Source organism: Rhea pennata, chromosome Z, assembly GCF_028389875.1.
Source record: "Rhea pennata isolate bPtePen1 chromosome Z, bPtePen1.pri, whole genome shotgun sequence".
Lineage (NCBI taxonomy): Eukaryota > Metazoa > Chordata > Aves > Rheiformes > Rheidae > Rhea > Rhea pennata.
Genome location: NC_084702.1, coordinates 26313456 through 26337533, shown reverse-complemented (window position 1 = coordinate 26337533; position 24078 = coordinate 26313456). Strand labels below are relative to the sequence as shown.

Below are 24078 nucleotides of genomic sequence, written 5' to 3'. Positions count from 1 at the left end.
AAAAAAAGAGGCGGATCCAAACTGTTACCAATAGAAATGCATGGTGGGCTGCCATGGTATATCCTAAGCAATCTTTCCATTGCTTTTCATTGGGGGGATTAAACATCACAGAATCACAGAATCAGTAAGGTTGGAAGGGACCTCTGGAGATCATCTAGTCCAACCTCCCTGCTCAGCAGGGTCACCTACAGCATGTTAGACAGGCCTTGAATATCTCCAGAGAAGGAGACTCCACAACATCTCTAGGCAACCTGTGCCAGTGCTCTGTCACTGTCCCAATGAAGAAATTCCCCCTCACGGTCAGGCGGAACTTCCTGTGCTTCAGTTTCTGCCCATTGCCTCTTGTCCTGTCACACGGGACAACTGAAAAGAGTTTGTCCCTGTCCCCTTGACACCCTCCCTTCAGGTACTTGTACACATTGATCAGATCCCCCCTCAGTCTTCTCTTCCCCAGGATAAACAGGCCCAGCTCTCACAGCCGTTCCTCACAGGGCAGATGCTCCAGCCCTCTGGTCATCTTTGTAGCCCTGCGCTGGACTCTCTCCAGTAGCTCCATGTCTCTCTTGTACTGGGGAGCCCAGAACTGGACACAGTACTGGAGCTGAGGCCTCGCCAGGGCTGCGTAGAGGGGCAGGATCACCTCCCTCCACCTGCTGGCAACACTCTTCCTAATGCACCCCAGGAGACCACTGGCCTTCCTGGCCACAAGGGCACATTGCTGGTTCATGGTCAGCTTGTCATCCACCAGCACTCCCAGGTCCTTCTCTGCAGAGCTGCTCTCCAGAAGGTCAGCCCCCAGCCTGCACTGGTGCCTAGGGTTATTCCTCCCTAGGTGCAGGACTCTGCACTTGTCCTTGTTGAACCTCAGGAGGTTCCTCTCTGCCCAGCTCTCCAGCCTGTCCAGATCTCTCTGATTGGCAGCACAGCCCTCAGGTGTGTCAGCCACTCCTCCCAGCTTGGTATCATCAGCCAACTTGCTGAGGAGGCACTCTGTGCCCTCATCCAGGTCATTGATGAAGAAGTTGAACAGGATGGGAGCCAGTCCTGAGCCCTGGCGGATGCCACTAGCCACAGGCCTCCAACTGGACTCCGTGCCACTGATGACGACCCTCTGAGCCAGTTCTCAATCCACCTCACTGTCCGCTTGTCTCACCCACACTTCCTGAGCTTCTCTTGGAGGATGTTATGGGAGACAGTGTCCAAAGCCTTGCTGAAGTCAAGGTACACAACGTCCACTGCTCTGCCCTCATCTACGCAGCCAGTCACTCCATCATAGAAGGCGATCAGATTGGTTAAGCAGGATTTCCCCTTGGTGAATCCATGCTGGCTACTCCTGATCACCTTCTTTTCCTCCATATGCCTGGAGATGACATCCACAATGAGCTGTTCCATCCCCTTTCCAGGGACGGAGGTGAGGCTGACCGGCCTGTAGTTGCCTGGGTCCTCCTTCTTGCCCTTTTTGAAGCCTGGAGTGACACTGGCTTTCTTCCAGTCCTCAGGCACCTCTCTAGTTCTCCATGACCTTTCAAAGATCACGGAGAGCGGCCTGGCAACTACATCTGTCAGCTCCCGCAGTACCCGTGGGTGCATCCCATCTGGGCCCATGGATTTGTGGATATTTAGCCTGCCCAGAAGGTCTCTAATCCTTTCCTCAACCAAAGGAAAGTCTTCCTTTCTCCAGACTTTCTCCCTCACATCCATGCTGCAGGATTCCTGAGGGCTGCCCTTAGCAGTGTAGACTGCAGCAAAGAAGGCATTCAGTAATTCTGCCTTCTCTGTATCCCTTGTCACCAGGGCCCCCGCCCCAGTCAGCAGCAGGCCCACATTTTCCCGAGTCCTCCTCTTGCTGCTGATGTGTTTGAAGAAGCCCTTCCTGTTGTCCTTGACATCCCTTGCCAGACTCAATTCCAGCTGGTCCTTAGCCTTCCTCACAGCATCTCTACATACTTTGACTGCATTCCTATAATTCTCCCAAGTAGCCTGTCCCCTCTTCTGCATTCTGTTTATTTTCTTCTTCTGTCTGAATTTGGCCAAGAGCTCCTTGCTCACCCATCATACAAGGCCACTCTCCTCAATCCATGTGTTTAGGAGATTTAAACTAGTTTTATCAGCAGAAGCAATGCTGCTGGAACAGTAGAGTAGAACTACTGTGGTGTGAAAGAAATCCATATACTATTTTAGAAAACAGGTACTTAAAAGTATTCCTCAGTGCTGCATAACTGGTGTGGTTGTGTCAAAATCACAGCCAGGTCCTGACCTGGCTGTTAGACCCTGTCTCGATGTAATCCCTGCTTTCTGATGCCAGTTCTCCTGATGTCCTGCGCATGGAGAAATCTTCCTTCTTTTCCTTTTTCTGTTGTGCCTCCCTATACCCCTTTGCTTGGTCCTAGAAAGCCTGGGCTACCCTGGGCCTGAGATTGGTTGATTTAATTCAGGCCCAGCCCTGAACTGCACAGAAGTTGTCTCTGTTCTGGATATGATCATCACCTGTTTGAAATACTGAAATAGAAGGAAAAAGCTAATAATCTATTCCGTGTTATTGTAATAGTCTGGGAATTGATTCAGTGAGAAACAAAGCAAAGGATATTTTATTCAAATTCTGAGCTTTTGTCATAGTTTAGGAAGATTATGCATTCATCTAACAGCTTATTTGAATCCAGAACTGATTGAGTAGTGTAGTTATTGTTCAGTTTGTAATCAGTTCTGTAATGAGGCTGAACTGATATGTAGTACATGGAATTAAAATGAATCGGAAACTGCATATAGTAGTAATTTCTGTTCAATTAGGTACACTCCATACTGGACTGATGCCATGTTGATTTTTGAAGTGATGAGCTTGACTGGATGTACAGCTCATGACTCATTTTACTTTATTTTCCAGTATGTTTGTGTTTGGGGTTTCTCTGCTTGGTCTTCCTCAACACCCTCCTCCCCTTTCTACCCTTATTTTAGTGGAGGTTTGACACATTCTGTGTTTGAAGACCTATGCAGATGGATAGACCGTCTATCTCATTCTAGTGCTGCCGAGAGGCTGTATGGGATATGCTGCAGCCTCTGTCCAGCAGATAGCTCTGTGATGACTTTGAACATGCATTGCAGGTTCAGTACTTTCTGCAAGAGTCTCATTTCTGCATGGGTAAACCCCTATTTGCTCCTGGGCAATGGGGCGGAAGGAGCCAAAAAAGCAGACAATTGCTATTATTTAAGTGATTCACATAACCTGTTCTCTGAGCTACGATTTTCCAGGTGCAGCTCTGAAGAAGGACTAAGCTGTGGCCCAAATGAGTCATTGTGGCCACTGCTGTTCCTGGGTAGGGGCAAGAGTACAGATTCAGTCATCCGATTAAAGGTGGGAGCAGCTCAGGGATGCTGTTAGATGAATTAACCTTGAAGGCTGCTGGTTGAGAAATTTGCTTCATATGGAAGAGATTTTTTTTTTGTTTAAAAGGCCTATCTTGCAAGTATGAGTAGACGTAGCAGTTATTAATTGAGAGACATCTGGAATTTGCTTGTTATGGAGCCTTGTTTAGTGTACATAAATTTATGATGTTAAAAATAAAAAAAATTCTAAATGTTTGTGCCAGTATATATAATCTTCACTCAGTCTGTATTTCTTTAATGCTTTTAGTACCAACACATGGGGCAGGAATGTTGTGTTAAAATGATGGTAAGACAATGAGAAATTGAAGAAAAGACAGCAGAAAATTAACAGAATATTGGAAGTTATCATATCTATAACAGAAACTTAGAATGGAATTCTGAATTTCCAGATTTTAACACCTAATGCAAACAGATTTTGGCTCATTAAGCATTACTGTTAATATTAATTTACAAGCAAATATTTTGTAGGTATAGTTTTTGACTTTCCTGTTTTTAAAAACTAACTCTCTCTTGTTTTTTTTGATTTAATAGCTGTAAGTCCATTTAATTTTTGTTTTTAATTTTCTAGTTCTTACCTAATTATCAGGAAAACTATGATTTCAGTAAATATCTGATACTACAGGAATATTTATGGTGTGTATGTTTTATTACCATATCTCCATGTTAACACATTATACTAAATTTATCCCTTGTATTACTATGTTGAATAATTGTTGTGTATTTGAATTATATGTCATTGGTGAGATTATTTAATACATACAGTATCTGTATAAAAAGTAAATCTGTACTTTTATTCAGAATTGCTGATCACTAGTGCATTATTCTATATGAACCAATCTTTGTGCCTTGGTGGCAAAGGGATCAGCATGTCATGTTAAGATGTGTGAGGGCAATTCTTAACTCTAGTCAGTCTTGTGAGAGAGAGATTAATTTTTCTTTCCATCTCTTGGCTGTAATAACTCTCTCTGGCTTGTCGTAACTATCTTATACCATTTTGTATTGGTTGCCTTATGGATGTAGGATGGTGCAATAGAGTCATACTGTTGTTTGAAATCCCTATGTGCTATACAATAATAAATAATTTCAATGCTGAAGTGTAAATATATTATCTTTAATTTAGTGTGAGCAATTGGTAGTGAAGGTTATCTTTGCATGCATTAATAAATGGGATCGCAGCCTCCTGAGAGTTAAAAGGTGACCTTATTGTCTGAAAATACGTCAAGCTCACTTCCTTCTTGTAAGAGCATACCAATTGCAGTACAATTATTTAATGGACTATGTTTCTTTTAACTTTTAAAATCTGATGCGTCATTTTGTTGGGCTGAATGTGCTGTTTTCTTCTATATTCATTGGCATGGAATCAGAGTCCGTTGCACTGAAATGACCTGTGACTCATATGACTTCATATTTCTAAGGTTATTTGAAATGTCTTTTGTAAATTCTATTCAAGGCAATTTTTAAAAAAAAATCGAGGATAATTGCCATTAGAAATTCTCACTGGATGCATTTGTGAAGTAAAGCAATGTAACAGAACCCATCGTTTTCTGAAAAGTGTAATTGAAATGAAAACTGTTTTATTTCTTTGGTTTCATTTGATGGTATAGCTAATTATATTGGTATATTGCTTGTGCATATTAGCAGTTCATAGCTATATCTGTAGGAAGAAGGTTAGCAGTATGGATTTACCATTTCCTAGCTTAACAGCCTGTGTTCCCTTTAGAGTTAATGTAACTTAACAACTCTTAGTCTAATGCTTAGAGCAACAGCCTTGCTCAGGCCCCTTGAGACCCACTGCTAGCTAGTGGCCATGCTGCAGAACTGTGTTAGACCTGCACTAACATGCTGCACAGTGTGACTGTGCTGGGAGCAGCCAGTTAGCTGTAGCATAGGCCCTGACAGGCCATCCAGCTCACATTTGAGAAACTATCTTCATATTAGGAAGATTTTCTGTGTGAACAGCATTTTAATATGTTATTCAGCGAACACATCAGTGGAAACAAGATTCAAGAAAGAAAAGACCTGGATGGCCGTGAAGGAAACGTTCTTGCTTCTCTAGGACCTCTTTGCTGTTTATAGGAGGTATTGATTTTTGTTTTTCAATGTTTCAGGAAGCATTCTCTTCAAGTGCATGTCTTTGGAGCCTGAGAGAATTACAGAGCAGCAGGAGAAAGTGCTGTCAATGCTGGAGGAAAAGTTTCCAGATCTGCCCCCACGGGAGGAAATTATCTCCGTTCTCCAGGAGACTCAGTTTAACTCTCCAAGTAATACAATTTATTTATGTTTTTCAGATATTTTATAAATTTAATTATGCAACTGCATCTGAATAGGTTGGCTTATTATATGTGGTGAGAGTAGTTGCAACATGAGAGCTTTCTTCATTGACAGTTACAGGTAATGGTAGTTATAAGAGACTGACATTCAGAACCACAGAATTGTGTTTCTGAACTTCTAAAATAGTCTTACATTGCTTTTGCAGATACATGAAATTAATATTTAATTTATTTGTTTTTAAAAGTATATTTTAAGTATTTGTCATGATGACTTGGGACCCAATTTAAGGCATAACCACTGTGTCAGCCCATGTGCAGGAATTGTGTTGCAATTGCCTACATGGTATGAGAGTGGGTTTTTTCTTCTGAACCTTTCCAGATTAATTGAGGATTCAACTATTAAGGCTCTGTATAGATAAAGTAAATTTGATTCCAGACTAAGGTTAAGGAATCAGTGGGAAAACTGTACTTCTTCTTCATTTCTTTCTGCTAGAAAGGACTGAAGATATTTGTTATTTATTCCATGATGAAAACTGGGAGCATTTGAGCCCAGAATTGGTAACAGGTTTGTGAAGGGATGCTCTGAAAGCCTGAAGAAAGTTGTTATATGAACTTATTCACACTTTATACAATCTTTGTTAAATGACATCTGCTACCAAGTCATTACCAAAAAATGAGTATTGAAATACTGAGCCATTTCTCTATTAGATGTTTCAGGTATACGGAGTCCATGCGGGATTATAATCTATTTTTATCCTTCTCTATCCACCCATCTTCAGAATTCTCTTATCTGAATTCAGACCTTCAGCCTGAGATGGCTGCCCTAGTTGATGGTTAGGAATGAGATTTGGGATGCTACTTCCTTGGCTTTTTTCTTCAGTGAATTTGCAAGGTGAATTAGTCTTCTGATAGTTTTCTGAAGTTGCACACTGGAAGTCAGTCGAGAAATTAAGGTTCAGGGTTGAACTGAACGCAGCCTGGATTGGAGAGACCCAGTGAAAATGGCTTTTGCTGAACTCAGTGCTTAGCTTAATGCCATTTGCTATGAAAGATGGTTTAGTAATGTTCCTCATGCGCTTGACCCATGTGATTTACCATAATATCCAATAAAAATCTTGGTAAAGTGTACATAACAGAAAGATTCAATCAGTCTACATGGTGTTGATTGCCAAATCATTATGTACTCACAGGAGTAGGGCCATTTGATAGACCCGTTTGTTGTTTTATTGCTGCTGTTTGTTGTGTATTACAAGATAGATATTTAGCACTGCATACATCTATGTGGTATTTGCATTAGTAGTTTGATGATGAGTTTCTAAAGTTCTTTGAACCTGATGAATGTTTTGCTATATGTACTTGGTATTCTAGGCAATACTAGGACAATTCAGCATAAAAACCCCCAACTTTCACACAGAAATGGTGATTTTCTGGCCTAAATTCATGAATTCATTAGTCGTTTGAGGCTTAGAGGACTGTACACCACAAGAAAGTCTGCTGGCTACGTACAAATATTTTGAAAAGGTTAAACTCATAAATATAGTGAATATATGAAGAGCAGCCAGTTCATCTTGTCATTAGGTTGAATGCTGTCGCTGGACGCTATACAGGAGCAGTAAAGAGTGATTGATTTGTTTGCCTTAAGTGTGTATTTGGCTCCCTCTTAAAAATCACTTATGTGAACACATTCTTTATTGTTGTGCAGGTAAGGTTTATGATTCTGTGGGCATTTTAGATGCCTGTCTTCACTGAAGTAAGTGGCACAGAGCTTTTTCATTAGGATATTTGGCTTTTTTGTCTATATTTTTGATGGTGTTGTATGACTATGTTCCAAAATACATATTTATAATATTTTCGACAGATGTCACCACTTAAAAGGACTTACTGTGTGCATTTGCAATATATTACACTTAAGCATAACGCATTTGTTCACAAGATGAAGCAATTCCAATTTTACAATCTGCTGATGATAATATGTACTTCTGTTTCTCTACGGTATAGACATTCTGTTTCTGTGGTAAACCAGCACCTAGTTGGTTTATTCACTATTTGATTTACATAGAAAGAACCTATTTGTGTTGCCTCAGAGTGTTTTATAAATACAATGTAACAGTTGTGCTTTTCAGTGTCTTAGTCCTTCTGGAAGTATTTCATGTAAGTGACATAAAGATGGACTATGCACACATTTATCAAGAACTAGAATTTAGTGCACTTCAAAAATGTGAGTGTTCACACAATGTAATTGCAAAAGACTTGATTCTTCATCCTTTGCTTTTTGATTTTAAATCACTTGCTTGCTTGAAAGATACCACTGGAAACGTAATGCATCAATATATTAATGCTGGTTTTAGATTCCTCATAGGACGTCCTAAAACCCAGAAGACTCTGCATTAAGATTCAAGCTGTGCTCTTAATTCATGTTGTTGTATCTGGTCACCAGTAGATATCTGGGTGTTCTGATTTTTTTTTTTTTATTTTCTCAAACAGGCATAAATATTGAGGAGGTTATGCTGAAGGATCTCAAGGAGCTTTCAGATGGAGAGATCAAAGTAGCAATCAGTACTGTGTACATGACACTGGAGGTAAGAGGAAACCTAAACAGCTATTTGATAAACAGCCCCATTTCCTAAGGAGACAGTTCTAAACAAAGATTTTGAGCCACTTGTTTTCTCAAGACCATCAGTGAGCAGAATTTTCACTGATGTAATTAATTTTGAGAAATGCAATAGCGATTTGTGATCTGACTTTTATTGCTATACATAAGATTATTCCTTCTGGTAAGTCTATACCATGATGTGTAAGATCACTGGCACTGGCAAGTTGCAGCCTTTGAATGAATTGAACTACTTCAATATGTAGTTATGGGCTAGGACTTCGTCCTACCTTTCACTTGCATCAAGACATACAATTTATACAGCTAGTCTAACTCTTTCTCAGCTGTGTGTCTTCTATAAATCTACCCTGAAAGCTGTAAAAGAGAGTTTATTTTGGTTTTAAATTGCAACTCCTTCAAAAATCCCAAGCAAGCTTTCAGATTTACTCACTAAGTGGCTGTTTTTCTCATATACATTTTGCTTTACCATTAAAAGTGGAATTTATCTAGCTTGTTTGATAGTTATTATTGCCACATAAATGGACTGGCCTAATCTACATGGAAACGTTGGTATAAACAAAAGAACCTAGATGAGGCAGAAACTCTTAGGATTTTGCATCTTTTGGATCAAAATGGTATGTTTGTCTTAATGAGTATCACCAAGGTAGGCTGCTTAGATTTTCTTTCTTGACCGGTCCCAAGCATTTTATAACTGCTTAGAGAAAAGTCCTGTGTAGCGTGTATTGTCTCGTTATTTCAAGACCATTTATATTACAGATTTCATTAGCTGTATACCATGTAGCTATATAATTTAAGTACATATAAATACTACTAGTTGTTATGTGAAAATATTTTAGTTCATTGAATAAATAATGGAATGGCAGTATTACTTCTGATGAGAGTTTACATATTCATATACTAGTTAATCATGAAAGGAGGTAGTTGGGGCAAATATCAGCAACAGAGAAGCACTTTTATGTAGTGTATCTTTGCAATTTACAGTCTGACAGTTTGCCTAGAAGACATCCATTCATAAATAAAATGCAAAATAAGCCATCTTCTTGAGCTTTCGCATGTAATTTTAAAATTCTTTTTAACTTCAGATGATATTAATGACTTGAATACTTCCTAATTGTTTATTTCCCGTGACATTTCTTACAAAATGTTTTTTGTGATGCATTTTACAAAAAGATAAGATGCTTCTGAGGTTGAAGGCATCTTTAGTGCAGTTGAGCTGATAATTATCCACAGATTTCTACTTTATTTTCTTCAGTTTGTATACACACAATCTGTGTAGCAAAATGTCAAGAAATGAAGTAGAATCCGATTAGTTTCTCAATGCCAAGCAGTCTTCACAAACCACTAAACTGCTTTATCAACACTGATTTTAATCCTGAAAATTCTACTAAGATTAGGAGAAAAGTGGATGGGGATGTTTTAAGATAAACATCATGAAGAGGAAATGGGATTTAAAAAAAATCCTTATTAGAATTTGGAACTTTTGTCTGTCATTCGGTCAGTTTCAGTGAATGGTAGACACACTGGGCTTAGAATTAGGAGCTAGCTTTAGCATTATATCTTCTTTTTATTTATTTTACTCTTAATCTTGTTTAATAGACTATATAGAGTGCAGGCCTTTTACTCTACAACTCTAAACACTGTTGAACTTATCTTTAGTACTTTGCAATCATACTAAGTGAATCATAATCTAAAACTTGCATTTCTTTTTGCTGTCACTCACAAAATACATTTGATTGCATTTTGTATTTCTAAAAGCTGATAAATTTTCATACTCTTTTCAGTAACTGTATAGCATTTGGTGCTGGCATGCCACGCTTCAAGGATTGTCAAGATTTGATGGTCAAGCAATATCTTTACCAGCTATTTTTGTTAGGACATACCTAGAGGCCATTGTGAAAGAAAAAGGAGGTTCAACTTATTCTCTAAAGAGAATAAATAATCATCAGGGTTTTCCAAAAGTTAGATAATTTCTAATCTGTTAAGGAATCTTATTACTAGCATTTTTGATGGGATTTATCTGGAATTTAGGGATATCTCAATGGTTTACTCTGTGTTGTACTGCTGTGAACAGTTTTCATTAGAAGGAGCTGTTTTTTTTTTTTGGATATGTAAGTGTTTTTTTTTGGGTTACTGTGTTTGCAAAGTCACACTTTGTACCAAAAGGACTCTTAGTTTCACTGTTGGGCTGGAGATTAGTTTTGCTTTTGCTGTGCTACTGCACTTTGTTCAGACAGTTTCTGACTCTGATTTACAAGGCTTGACCAGCACAGGACAGTTTTTGCCTTGTTCTCATTAGCAGCCATGGATTTTATGGTCTGCACCATGGTGAAGCAGGTGGCCTGTAAAAATGTTCTGTGCTAGTTCACACTTTGCCCAGTATTGGAAGTGTAGTATATGTGAGGGAATTACAAACAAACCTAACTGGACCTGAGCCTCTACTCAGTTTAGGTTTCTGTTGTGAACTCAGAATGTATAGAGAGCTTAATAGACTCCAAGATTTCTTTTAATAATTAGGGGTACAGTTTGCTGTCCATCTACAAAGTGCTCTGGAGCCAATACTTAAACATCAAGGAAACATGAAGCATGGACTTGGCTTTGTTGCAGGTATTGGATCTCTAATGTGTTTACTTCTTCAGAAGGAAGGAATCTCACAAGGTCGAGTTGTTTTTTGAATGAACAGATCTATAAAAGCTTCTTTCATTATGGTATTTTCTGTAGTCTTGATTATTTGCTTTGGTTCAACAGTCCAATAGCATTTATTGTTCTCTCATGAAGATGATACTGCAATGACTGAAGGTGATGATTGTATGATTATACCTAGTGCAGGTAGAGTATGCTGTCAACAGGCATGCATCTCCTGCATTTGGTGTGTATTATGAAGAGGAAAAGCGTTGTAGCTGAATGTTCAAGCTCTGATTTCAGTCATCATTTCATAAGTGTAAAGACAGTCAAAGAACAGTAAGTTTGATACTCTAACTGAAGTGCCACATCTCAGTAGCACATACGTAAATGATTCTAAGCTGTTCTTAAAGCTGTTCTGTGATAAGTTCTACTAATTTTTATTAAAAGTAAGTTCTGACCTATCCTCCATTCCTGAGATGCTTTTATTGGCCAAATCTTGGCATGGGGCTAAGTTCTTTTCTTTGCCACAAATTTCTTATGTTAGATAAATTGTTTGTTATCTCAGTTTCCCTTCTGTCACTGAGGATACTAATAACTTATTTTGTAAATGTGCTGTGAATTGATTGAGGTGTTGAGATCTGTTTGGTCAGATACGTTGCTATAAACCTATTATTTTTATTAGTAATGTTAGAGTTTTCCAAATTGTTTAGTTTTGTATAAAGAAGGAAATGGCAGTAATGAATAAGTCACATCATCTGTTGTAAGTTAATGCTTGTAATTACGACAATTACTATTATGCTATTGCATGGTAATACTCAGAAACCTATGACACCTAGGCATGCTCCTGCTGTCCAAAGTGTCTCATGAAGGAAGTCATGAATACAAATAATAGTAATGTAATTAATCTATGTACTTTATTTCTATGTACATATTGATGTGATTTGGATCCACTGTCTGTTGGCTTAGGAGTTGAGTTGTCTGCTGGCAGAACAAAAGAAAAGAAAGCATTAGGGTTAGTGATAAAGGCAGGGGAGGCATCTCATGCAGGCAAGTTTAGGTTTCTGAGAATCTGTGTACTTGTAGCTTTCCATTTCTGAGATAAATGCAGGAAACCAGAGCAAAAACTAGTTAAGTGACACTGGGACTGTAGGTTAAAATCAGAGGTGACCTGAATCTGTGATCTATTTCACATCATTTCACTAATCTCATATGCATGGCAGCCTTTTTTTCAACAAGGGGACAAAAGAAAATTAACAGAGCCCAAACCATTAATATTTTTGTTGTCATCACAGGAAAAATTCCCCAAGTTATAATAATGATTACTCATAGGATATTGTAGCAAATTCAATACATGCCTTACAATTCATTTCTATTACATTATGCTATATCCTGAGAGTATATTTTGCTTGTTCTCTGCTGGAATGCTCTTGCAAATGAGAAATACCTTAATGTGACTTCCTGGGAAAGTCATACTTCTTCTTCTTCTTCTTTTTTTTTTTTTTTTTTTTTTTTTTCTCCTGGAGAATTAGTGCTTAGTTTGTAAACTGAACTCTCCATTCTTCCCTTTCATAAATCTTGTGTGCCAGAAAAAGATACAGGTTTCATGAGTCTTCAGTTTAGGTCGGACGGCTCATGATACTGAAGCTTGATAAGATATTCGTTGGACTAAGCCCTTAATCTTTTGATTCTTTAAAATTTACTCTAATTGCTCACAAAACTTGCAGTATATAATGAGATATCAAATCAAGTTTCTCCAGGGAGTATCAAGGCAGTCTGTTGAAAATAGGGCTAGTAGTTCATGATTTTTTGGTATTGCCTATTAAAGGTAAGAAAATAAATATATTCCGGGTTACAGGGAATATCTGAGGGCTGAATGATCTGCAAAGATACTTACGGTTCTGACCACAATATCTCAGTACTTTATAAGGATGGTTTCCAGGTAGTGTGAAGACAGCATGACTTGCTGAATACATGCTGCTGGTGATCCTGCCAGAGCCAGGTGTGTCTTGAGAAAGGTTACTGTGGCTTGGGCAATGCTGATTTTGGAGCATTGCTGAGACTTGCAGGCTGTACAATTTCTCTAACCTAACTTGCCAACTAAAGTATGGCAAGTTTGGAGACACCTCTAAATGAGTGCCAACCAAGAGATTTAGAGAAAATATCTGAGCCTCATTGGAAGCTGCTACCATGCCTCAAGCTGCCCGAGAAAAATGACCTGCAAGTTCATGGTGGCACAGTGAGCAGTACTATCCTAGGGAAGGCTGTGGTTTATGCATCAGATTCCTTCCTTAAGGCTGTGTGTCTTAAAGAAACTCACAGGGGCTGTTACAGCAAGTCTAACTTAGAAAATTTAGAAGAGTTTGGGAGCCCAGTGGATCTGCCTTCTAATGAACAAGTAGTCTAATCTCAGAGAGGTGAATTAATTTTCAAACTAATTTTGCAAAATGTCTTAAAAATGGAATACTAGTAGCAATAAGGTGTACAACTATGCTTATCTTGACAAATTTGTCTGCTTATTATGAAGAACTTTTTTTTAATATTTCTGTGAAATAAAGCAAGTAGCTATCTCAGCTGGAGTATGTAAAAAATTATTAGACTAGGTGGACTAATGCACACAGTTAAATGAGACTGCGGCATGTTTGTTTGAAGGGCTGAACTTTTGTTGTCTCTAATGATCTGACTGTAGTTTTGTACTTGGGAACTTTTTTCTTTCAGGATAAATGCAAGCATTTTTTAAATGGTATCAGATTGATCCATGAATTTGTTTTTAATGCTAAAAGCAAAACAAAAGGGGGAAAAAAAACAAGTAAACATTGTAACATTTATTCTTCCAGTAATGGAATTGGAAACAAAATTCTCAGCAACTTACAATGGCAGTGCTGTTAGGAGATATTTTTCTGATGCCTGTTGTGAGAAGTTAGGGTATGTAAAATAAATGATGTATGGAGCTGTAGGAATGCGACTTTTGCAGACTACCTTATGTCTAAGGAACATTAAACATAGGGTTCTCGTTTAGCAAATAAATAACCATTCATTTCAATGGCTGCATAGTCTGGACTTTTGTGCATATTTTTGCGAAGACGAGAGGAGGCCATTAGGGATTTAATATAAAATAAATCGCCAAGGGGTCTTCTTGTAGTCCTAGTCTTTCTGCCACATGGTGTGTCACTAATGTGCATAAATGGGCTTAAATGAATTTGTTATCTGTATTGCATTTGCAGTATGTATATATTTATATATTATTTTTTAATTATGTTTAAAAATAAAATATTAAATATATCATTTCTGAGAGTTGAAAACATATCATTTGTAAATAAATCAGTCTTAATTAAGGTCTTAAAATGTCAATGTGTGAGATCTGCCTGTAGGTAAATGTGTAACATACGTAGTACACAGAGCTTAAATATACTTTCTTTTGCTTTTCTAGAAGTATTAAGAGAGTTAAGTCATCACCGTAAAGGACTGAGTAGTGCTGTCAAAGATACATTAATGTAAATATCATACTCATGTTTAAATGTCGGAGTCCAGGGTTCTGGAAGATGATAGCTGTTGTATTGATGCCTCAGGTCAGATTCAGCAGTGCAGTTGTAATGAATGCAATCCAAGGTGGGAGAGCTGAGGCAGACCTGCTGTATTCCCTATTGTAATTACTTATTCAGCTCTACAGATATGAAAGGAAGCTGGTGGGAAGGCAGGGAGAACCTTAGATAATGCTGAAGTGCTTCTTAGCTGACTAATGTGAGATCAAATGGCAGCAGCAATGACACTGATTGTAGTGATTACCAGTATTGCTTAAAGTGTTAAAATCAAGACCAGATCCCTTCCAAAAGATATGCTGAGGCTCAAAGGGATGATATGATATGAGTTCTCCTGCTCAGTGCGATGTATTCTGAATGAAGTCATGCAGGATATCAGACAGGGTGTTTGTTAGGGTCTCTTGGTGTGTTTTTAAAAAAAGTGAATTTGTAAAACTGGCTGACACCTGTGCTTGAAGACATTGCGATCATGACTTATTCAACAGTCATTTTTGTGAGATGTAGTTTATTATTTTATTCTGTACTGATGTCATCAATCATGCAATAAACCAAGAGCATCAGAGATCCTGTACTCGCAACACCTCTTAAGAATGCACAAGGCATGCAGTGATACTAGTTTTGAAATAGTATGTCTTGACATGATTTGGGAGGTTTTCATTTGCAGTGCCTGAAGAAATTTGGAGAGACTTCATCTGTTGTATTTTGTGTGACATCTGGTCTGAATTTGGCCCATGTTATTGTTTATTGCTTTGCCAGTACTGTTTTTGGTCAATCTTGCCTCAAAATGTAATAAACAAAGGAAAATAACAGAGGTAATTATAAAATGAATAAACATATATGTATTAGATTATTCTGTTAAGATTTACAACACAAATGTGCTTGTATTCACAAGTGTGTTGATAACCTTTTCTTTTGTACACAAAATATATTTGCTTCTGTACATAAATAGTTCCTTTATGAAATACAGTCTGTAATATTCCATATCTCAACTAAGTAAGACTGTATTTAGAGTATCATTATTGGATTGCATTCTTGACTTCTATAAAGCTACCTAATTTATCATTTGTATACTCTTCGAGTTCTTGTCAGTAGCATCTCAGCTCAGCTGTTCATGGGGCATAGACATTGACAGCGGGAGGTGCTGTTTTGAGAAATATTCAGCATAAAAAGAGATTTTTATATGAAATGTCATACACTACTTATATAAATAAATTTGGATGATTAATATTTTAATATCTGATCTGGCTTCAAAATAAAGGAACTGACAATAGTGCTTGTAGCAGTATAAATATTGAAAGCTTGAATTTCATTTTTTGCTATTTAGTGTATGTTTTCTTCTTTGCTATTGTATGGGAAACTACCTAATTAGAATGTTAACATATTGAGCCAAGATTATGAAATAATTTAAGCTACAAGTAGAATGACTTCTTTCAAGTTTACCGATGTTAGTATTGCATTACTACAGAAAACAGCAATTCTAGCCAAAGGAAGAGCCAGATAGATACAAAATATTTCTAAGAAAGTGTCTTTCTCTAAATTTTTCATTTAGAAATTAAAAAAATTTTTAAATCATGCAATAATTGTTTAGAATAGTGGTATTTTGATGGAGTAAAACAACAAAATATATCTACCATGCTTTGAAATATTAATTTTGCTCCATCTGTTCAGCAAAGCATGTGCCTACATTTTGAACTAAGCATTACTACTTACAAATACTCTGATAAACTCTGTTATTAGCACACAGCATTTAATTTTATGTCCTCTGCTGCATATAAGGAACCCAGTTCTGAAGATTTTAAACATTTTAAGATGTAGGAATGTTTTGGAATTTTGAATTGGATCAAATGTGCCATAAGGTGTTTTCTCTTTTCTTTTCCTTTTTTCTTTGTTTCTTCCCAACATTCACGTACTCCTGTTAGATGATAACCAGGCAGTTCCGTTCCTATAACTGCGTAAGTGCATGTAACTGAGTGCACTCTGAGGCTTTCTTGGGAGTCAGGTGTTGCGTCTGAGAACTCGACGATTTGTTTTGTTTTAGTACAGGGACGAAGATACACAGAATGATTCAAGTTTATACCCTTAGTCCTTGCCTGAATATTTGAATTGAGAATTTCTGAGCAGACTTAGTCTTCCAGTAATTTTACCCTGAAATGTAACTTTTCTTTCTCTCTTTGTAGGACATGGATAAAGTTTTTCTCCAAAATATCACTGCTTCCCTATCCAGAATTATTCATGGCTTTAGTGCTTCTCTGACTAAATGCATTTTTCATGACGTAGCTGCTGCATAAGTGTTATTAATCAAAAAAAAAAATCCATTCTTCTGCCACTCCATAAGCTGAATTGTTTGTGTAAATTTTATTTTCTGTATTCACATGAATACAGGTAAAGTCTAATACGGGCTCTTTGACACAGAAAAGCTAAAGTTCAGAACTCCTGTGTATCTTGCAACTATTGCAATACTTTTTGACCATTTTCCTTTATACATAAAGAATAGAGAGAAGGTTACTTAGAGATGATATATAGTGCTTCAGGGATTGAGAGTTATAATACATTTTTTGTAAGAAATTATGTTGATGAATTTCTTATTTTTTAGTCCTGAAAGTTATTCCATTTCTAAATAATTATAGTTTTGTTTAAGGTCGCTAAATATAGTTTAATTTATTGATGATGAAAAAGAACAGGAAGTATTCAAGATCTCAAATAGGTTTTAGCATTTTTTTCCTTCTAAAAACTACTTTATTTATTTTTACTTTTTTAAACTTTTTTTTTTGAAGAATGAATCTCAGTAATTTGAATTTCATAAACTTTTCTATATTTGTGAAGTATGGTTAATAACAAAATCATGATTTGACTGGAAATGTAGGTGTGGAGAGATTTTCCTTTTTCATTTTACTGTAATTCTTCTAATTTTAGACAAAACCACCAAGTTCTCTTATTAGTGTTTGTATAAAAAATAGGGCTAGATTCTTGCTTTTAAATGTGATTATGCTGCTCCCGATCTTCATTTCATAAAACATAAGTTACGAATCTGAGTAAGAATTACTCAGTCTTTTGGCTCAAATCAAGAAGGAAGGTTAGGGGTAGAATTGGAAAGAGAGTCTGGCAGAATTTTGTATTTTGATTGCCAGGTGAATTTTCCTCTTTGTTTGAGTGAACAATTTAACCAGCTGAAAATTTCTCCTACCTTAGATTCTACCTTTGCCAGCAAAATCCAGTAATTTGTATCTGTATATTGTCAAATCTGGTTCTTTTCATAGAATTACATACCTCACTGCTAGATATTCTATAACATGATTGTGTATCCCCGTTTCTGTGTTACTGTTTTGTTATCTTTTTCTTAATCATGTTTGCAGTAAACTGTCAGAAAGCACAGCTCTCCAATGAAAGACTTAGAGAAACACAGAGAAAAACAGAATCAACAAGGAATCTTCTTGCATTTTTTTTCCCCCACTGAAAGCTTGCCAGAGAGATTAGCTGGCAATCTGTGCCTAGATTCTGTACCCAGAAATTGATTTTTCCAGGTTTCATGGAAGCCAGACGTCTGTGTTTGCTGATTCATTCTCTGAGTGTTTGTCACAGACTAGAAGTGAAACAGGTTGGAATGGATTCATTTTCCACCCAAATGAGAACTATTAGGTCAACTCTTTGCTTGGTAGAACACCATGTATTTACACTAGCTGTGGATTATTTAGTCTAAAGAAAGATGCAGGGATCAGTTTGAATTAAAAATGGCAATTGTACAAATGGAAGTATTGTTCAGTGAAGCCATGTAATTGTGCTTTAAGACCAAAAAAGCTTAACTGAAAACTGTCCTTGGTTAAGTGCTATCTTTTGTCTGCTTTCATCATGTACTGAATTATATCCTACTGAAAATGTATTATTTTGGCTTTAAAAGTTTGCTTATCATCTCTTCTTTCATTTATAAATAGCACTATCAGGGTTGTTTCTCAGCATTTGCTATTAAACAAGACTTTCTAAAAAAGGGATTAGAAATAATTCAGAAACAAAAATGTGATTTCCCTTTTACATCTCTCAGTTGAGTATTTGCCATATGGGTTGCTCAGCATCACACTCTCAGCAGGTCTAATTTATGGTAAACACACAGTGAGTGAATATGAAAAAAAAGGCAATGAAAATATTAATATTCCTCTCTCCCTCCAAGTTTTTTCTTTTTCTCTTTTAACTGAACTAGGCATATTCAGGTTCAGTCCATGCAATTGGGGCATTTAATTGAGTTTATACCTATCTGCACCTTTGTGGAGGGTTTGTGAAGATTAAAATCTTGTGTTTTTCTTGCCATGAGACTGATTTGTGGGTGCGTGTATGGTAGTGTGTAAATACTCCGCTGTGGCATGCTGTCAGGCCCCCAGAGCCATGTTATCCCCATGAAAGGCAATTGGCGGAAACATTGCTGCTCTTGCTGTGGCGTGGGTGCTTTAGCTTTTCCCTGGGACTCCCTCCACAGGAGCAGCACCGGCTGAATGAATGTGCTGATGCTCTGCTCCACTGCTAGAATTTGGAAAGGCAAAGACAAATACATAAAATAAATAATGGTATGGATTTTTCTCCAGACTTTAAAACCGTGGAAACTCACAGCATCAATGTTTTGAAAATTTCCCATCTTCCATGAAATCCTGGGGCTTCTTCTTACTGTTGCATGTTTTCTCTCTCTGCGGGCTGCCTTCTCCCTCTAGGGACTTTGCTGCTCTAACTGTCTTTCAGGGACGTCTGAGAACTTTGTCAACCCTATTCCTTAGCATGTCTGTGTGGCAAATGGCTGGTGTTGAGCTCAAAGTACTGAGCGTGTACCAGCAACCCAAGTGTGCTCTTTCAGCAGTGTTTCCAGCTGAGAAACGAATGAGAATGAGAAGATTTTTCACAGGAGAAAGTCTGCATTGCTGTGTTAAACATCTCTGTTTCACAGTTAGGAACAGGCACATGATCGTCTGCCAAAAGGAGCTCCACTGCATGAACGGATCTATTGTTCTGAAACTAGAAATCACTGCCATTGCACACTTGATCTTGTGATTACAAACCGGAAATAAATATAGAAGAAAATATTTCAAAAAAAAAGTGATTTGAATCCTGCCCTCTGCCTTATGGTTTGTACAACAGACCTTGATAATACATGTCCTTTCCTTGCTGTTTAGATACTCTGTCTTTCAGCAAGGAACCTGCACATACCCATTCCAGATATGAAGAATGCTAGCCAAGTAACTGAGCTGTGCACAGTTCAGATTTAGAAGAAGGTGCAGTAATCCTGCACTGAACCGTCATGAAATAGACAACATTTCTTGCTAGTTTTTAACAGACAATACCTTTTCCCCTGCACCTACAGGTCTCTGTCTTATTCAGATAAATACCCAACTCTTTTAAATCCTACTAAACATTGTTTTCAAACATTCTCCACTGATCTGCAGAGAGATCTGCAGGTTGTGCATTTAACTTGTACATTAGTTCTCTCAGTTGTGTTAGATTTTTCTTTTTTTCAGTCTTTTGAATAGGAGTTGATTGAAGTGTTCATTTTGTTTCTCTCCTCATTTTGGCTATTTTACACTCTGGTGTGCTACATCTTGATCTTCTCCATGAAGTACTCTGTAAATACCCATAGATGAATAAATAGCAAATACAAGTTGTTTTATCGTCTACAGTGAATTTTTCCTTGATGTATATCATTAGCCTAATTGTTTAGAGTGTTCCAGTCAGTTACACTTACACACATCCTCTGAGGTGATGGAGTTGTGTTTTTAGTATAAACCAATATTTACTCAGAAGTCAAACCTCAGCCTCACTTCCTGTGGACTTCTAGCATAACAGTAAAATCCAAAGTGAGTTTTTCAAGATGCCCTGGTGAGCAGAACCGTCTAAATAGTTCTGTTGCTTATTTCTATTTATGCATCTAAAATCCTGTTGATATCAACCAGTTAAGGTGCCCCTGGTGCCTATTTTGGGCTTTGTGGGTTTACCCTTGATCATTCTAGAAAAAGATCTATCTACAGGATCTGCTGACTGGAAACAGTTTGGAGGTTTATGTAAATTAAGGGACAGTGGATCCCATATATAATGTACCTGCAATCATTGTGAATCCTAAACACATTTTAAAGTGACCTTGAATTAGGCTGTATCTTTGACTCATTATTAGAGACTCAAAAACCAAGCATATTTTCAAATGGTACTGTGCACAGCCAGTGATGTGTCTGTTTTGATGCCATTATTCTTCACAAAATGTGATAATAACGTTATCTTTTAATATAAAAACAAAGTTTGATTCCACAGAAGCAGCTGGAAATGAATTATCACAATAAGCTTAAATCTATTGAGAAACACAGTTTGGCATACACTGCTCAAAGTTTCTCATATTTAGGAATTCCTTTAAGGAGAGTAGTTGCATTGAGTTTCAGCAGGTACATTGTGTGGATAAATGCAGGAATATTCATTTCCCAGCAGTAACCTGAAATTTGACTTTTTATTTTTTTTTAATATGTATTTAATGGATAGAAACACTTTGAAGAAGAAAAGTACATAATTTGGGGTGCTAATCTAATTCAAAGTGTTTTAGTGGTTCTGATTCCAGCCTTTTCTTATGTTTTATATGTAGGTAAATCAGAAAACTATGTCCTGTCCAAGCTGGTAGAGATCAGTAACAGTCCTTCCCATTGACATCCAAGGAGGTGCTCCATAGGAGAGTGACTAAAGGAGGTTTACTAGGTGGGTGCTGCGGGTTATTTGAGAAGGGGTCATCTGCAGATTGGTGAGAGGGTCATGTTAACAGCAGCTGGTGCTCAAAGTTATGTCGTAGTTGCTCAGTTCTAGCCTCTGACAAGTGTGCACCCTTGGACCACAAGCCTGTATTAAAGGGCTCTAACTTGCTTACCTTTGCCCAGTTCCTATCCTTCTCCTGTTCAGAATAAGTGGTTTTCTGTTCCCAGTTGCCTTGCTACTATGTATGCTCCAGACTCTCTCATTGTGTTCATGATTTTACTAGTACAATGTGTATTTTATATTTTGTTTTTAACTAAACACATCTGACAAGAGAGGGGCATATGCTGGATATTTCATGCTTTTACAGCTCAGTCACAGTGTGAGATTTTTTGAGTATGGTTATTTTGTTGTTGTGTTAGTGCATAGACTTGAGCAATATTTCTGTCATAGAACTGCATGATAGAGATAGTTGGCAGAAGGGAGCTTTCAGGGATCAGAAAGTTACATTACACATTTGGTCAGAAAGAACATTCTAAGGGTCGGAAAAGATGTATGAAATTATGATCAGAAGAGGAGAATGAGTTTGTAAGGTGCATAAGCAGTGGCATAAAATTTGATGAAGAGTATGAAGTGTGATATCAATGAAATTAAGGCTGTTGGCTAGCACTAGGCCATAGATTTGTAGAGACGAGGTGACTAATTCTGAGCACTACATGTCGTATAAAGACATACCACATTTCTTCTCTCCCTCTTCACCCCCCGACTCTCCCCATATACAGACACATGCATAAGCAAATATATACATATATATATATATATATATATATATATATATATAGGCAGACGTGCACATATATAAATATATGTATACACACACACATACTTATATATGTATGTGAGGAATATGGGAGCCATGAGAAATGGCTGAGTGACATGACATTTTTACCATATGAAGAATCAATTATGCTCACTCCATTTTGTCTTTACCTTTTTTTTTTTTTAATTTTTATACAATTCTCTGCCTATTTCTGAAGATTCGTCTAGATTCCTCACTCAGACCTTTCTTGATAAATAAATTTATAACTTTCTGAAATTTGGATTTGTTCTGAGAGGCATCTTGCCAAAGTTTGTTTTAAAGGAGTAGAGAGAGACTGGAATTTTTGCAGTTGTGTCAGCTGGGAGTGTAATTTCTCTCTCAAACTTGACTTATATAATTACTCCATCAAAAGCAGTAAAATTGACTCAATCATACTTGGAGGAAAAAATTCCTTTCCAGTATGGCTTATTTTGTGCATGAATTGGCTTAATTTTTGCTGGCTAAAAAACCTACTGACAGCGCAGGCCGTAGAGCAGAAAAAAGTGTTTGTGATGGAAGTGAATGATGAAAGTCAACTGCAAGGAAGGGGCTTTCGGGAGTACAGTGACATAATTTTGTCCGTGGGATATCCTAGAGGTAAGATACAGCCCAGTTTCCATTGAGGGGAAACTGTTATTTTAAGCAGACAAATAAGACAAATGCCTAAGATAGCATCTTGGGTGATACCTACCAAGTACATACTTAGGCAAAGCAGGATATATCAAGATAATAATATACGTGGAATTAACTGTTTCATGTGACAGATAAAAGCAAACTAGCAAACAAAAATCTCATGCAGGCACAGGAGATAGTTTGTATTAGGTCTCAGCCATATTTGGTACTGTTTTATAATCACAATAAGTACAGTTGAAGCTCTTTATAAAAGTTTAACAGCAAAACTTGTAGTTGAGTTAAAATAGGCAAATGCAGAGTTCAAGAAAAAAGCTTATATTGGGTTTGGAGCTTTGTTTTGTTGAAGAATAAATTTTATTAATTATGCAGTATCTGTATAATGCTGTTTTTCATGGTAGTTGATACCCTACTGATAACAGCTTTGGGGGGCAGGGAGGAAGAAGGAGGATCTCTTGACCTAGTGAAAAAGTTAGTTATATGGAATGTTAAATGCAATTATATTGACATATGGTGATAATGTGATAAAGCGTAAGGGTTAAAGGTTGAAGGAACCATGGCTTGGCAATTAGCAATGTAAATGAAACATTCATTATCCAGCATGCTGAGAAGTTGATGAACTGTACAATAAATCTGAGCCCAAGTCACTACTGAGATAAGTCATTTCAGACATAAGGGTATTTATGAGGATCCTGGACAGTGTTTTGAGTTTTCCAGTGAAATATCTTGCTGTAAGGTTAATTTTTTTTTTATCCATTAATTTATGTGAAGTAAGTCAATACTAAAAATTCATAAAGCCCTAAGCAATTCACCAAATGATACAAAGTAAAAGTGGAAGAAATATGAAAGATGTTGAAGCTCATCTTCTCTGGAAAGATATCTGATTAAAGATTGTTATCTCAATTTCTCCAGTGTAAAGTGTCTCCAGTGAGTTATATTAACTCATTTGATGCCATATTTCGTCTTATGAGATATAATTAAAATCAGAATCTAACCGAGTAAGTGGAGAGCCAAATACTCAATGTTTTAAAAGTTCTACGTAACATAAAACAAGGTAATTTTCAAATTACCTTCAAATTCTACATAAAAAGAGAGTAATTTTTTTATAAGCACAGGATGCAGACTTGTTTTAGAGAATGTGCAGAATATGTTTGCTTAGTATTTATATGTTCCATAAAGATAGGACTGAGTGTTGTCAGACGTTATTACAGTTAACTGTACTTGTTTGTCTCTTAGTATAATACCCAATACCAATCAAACTACGGCTAAATTTGTTAACATGATTATGGCAAGGGTGGATCACTTCCTGTTCATCATGTACTTCTATGATTAGGTTCAGGATGAGTTCCCGTAAAAGGTCGAAACAAAGAGTACATAATTTATTCTTAAGAAACAACTAAGGAGAAGTATGCATAAACTGAGACATATAGATGAGAGCTAGTTTTCTGTTCAGTGAGACAAAAGAATTTT

The 24078-nt window shown here is 37.1% G+C and overlaps 1 protein-coding gene across 1 annotated transcript in view; it reads left to right on the top strand.

Annotated features, from left to right (window-relative positions):
* Positions 1-24078, top strand: part of PRUNE2 (prune homolog 2 with BCH domain) — a 125453-nt gene that overhangs the window by 20564 nt on the left and 80811 nt on the right. The window contains exons 5-6 of the mRNA XM_062599802.1: positions 5490-5634; positions 8125-8230. Of these exons, the coding sequence (XP_062455786.1) occupies positions 5490-5634; positions 8125-8230 (251 nt within the window). The remainder of the gene's footprint in view (positions 1-5489; positions 5635-8124; positions 8231-24078) is intronic.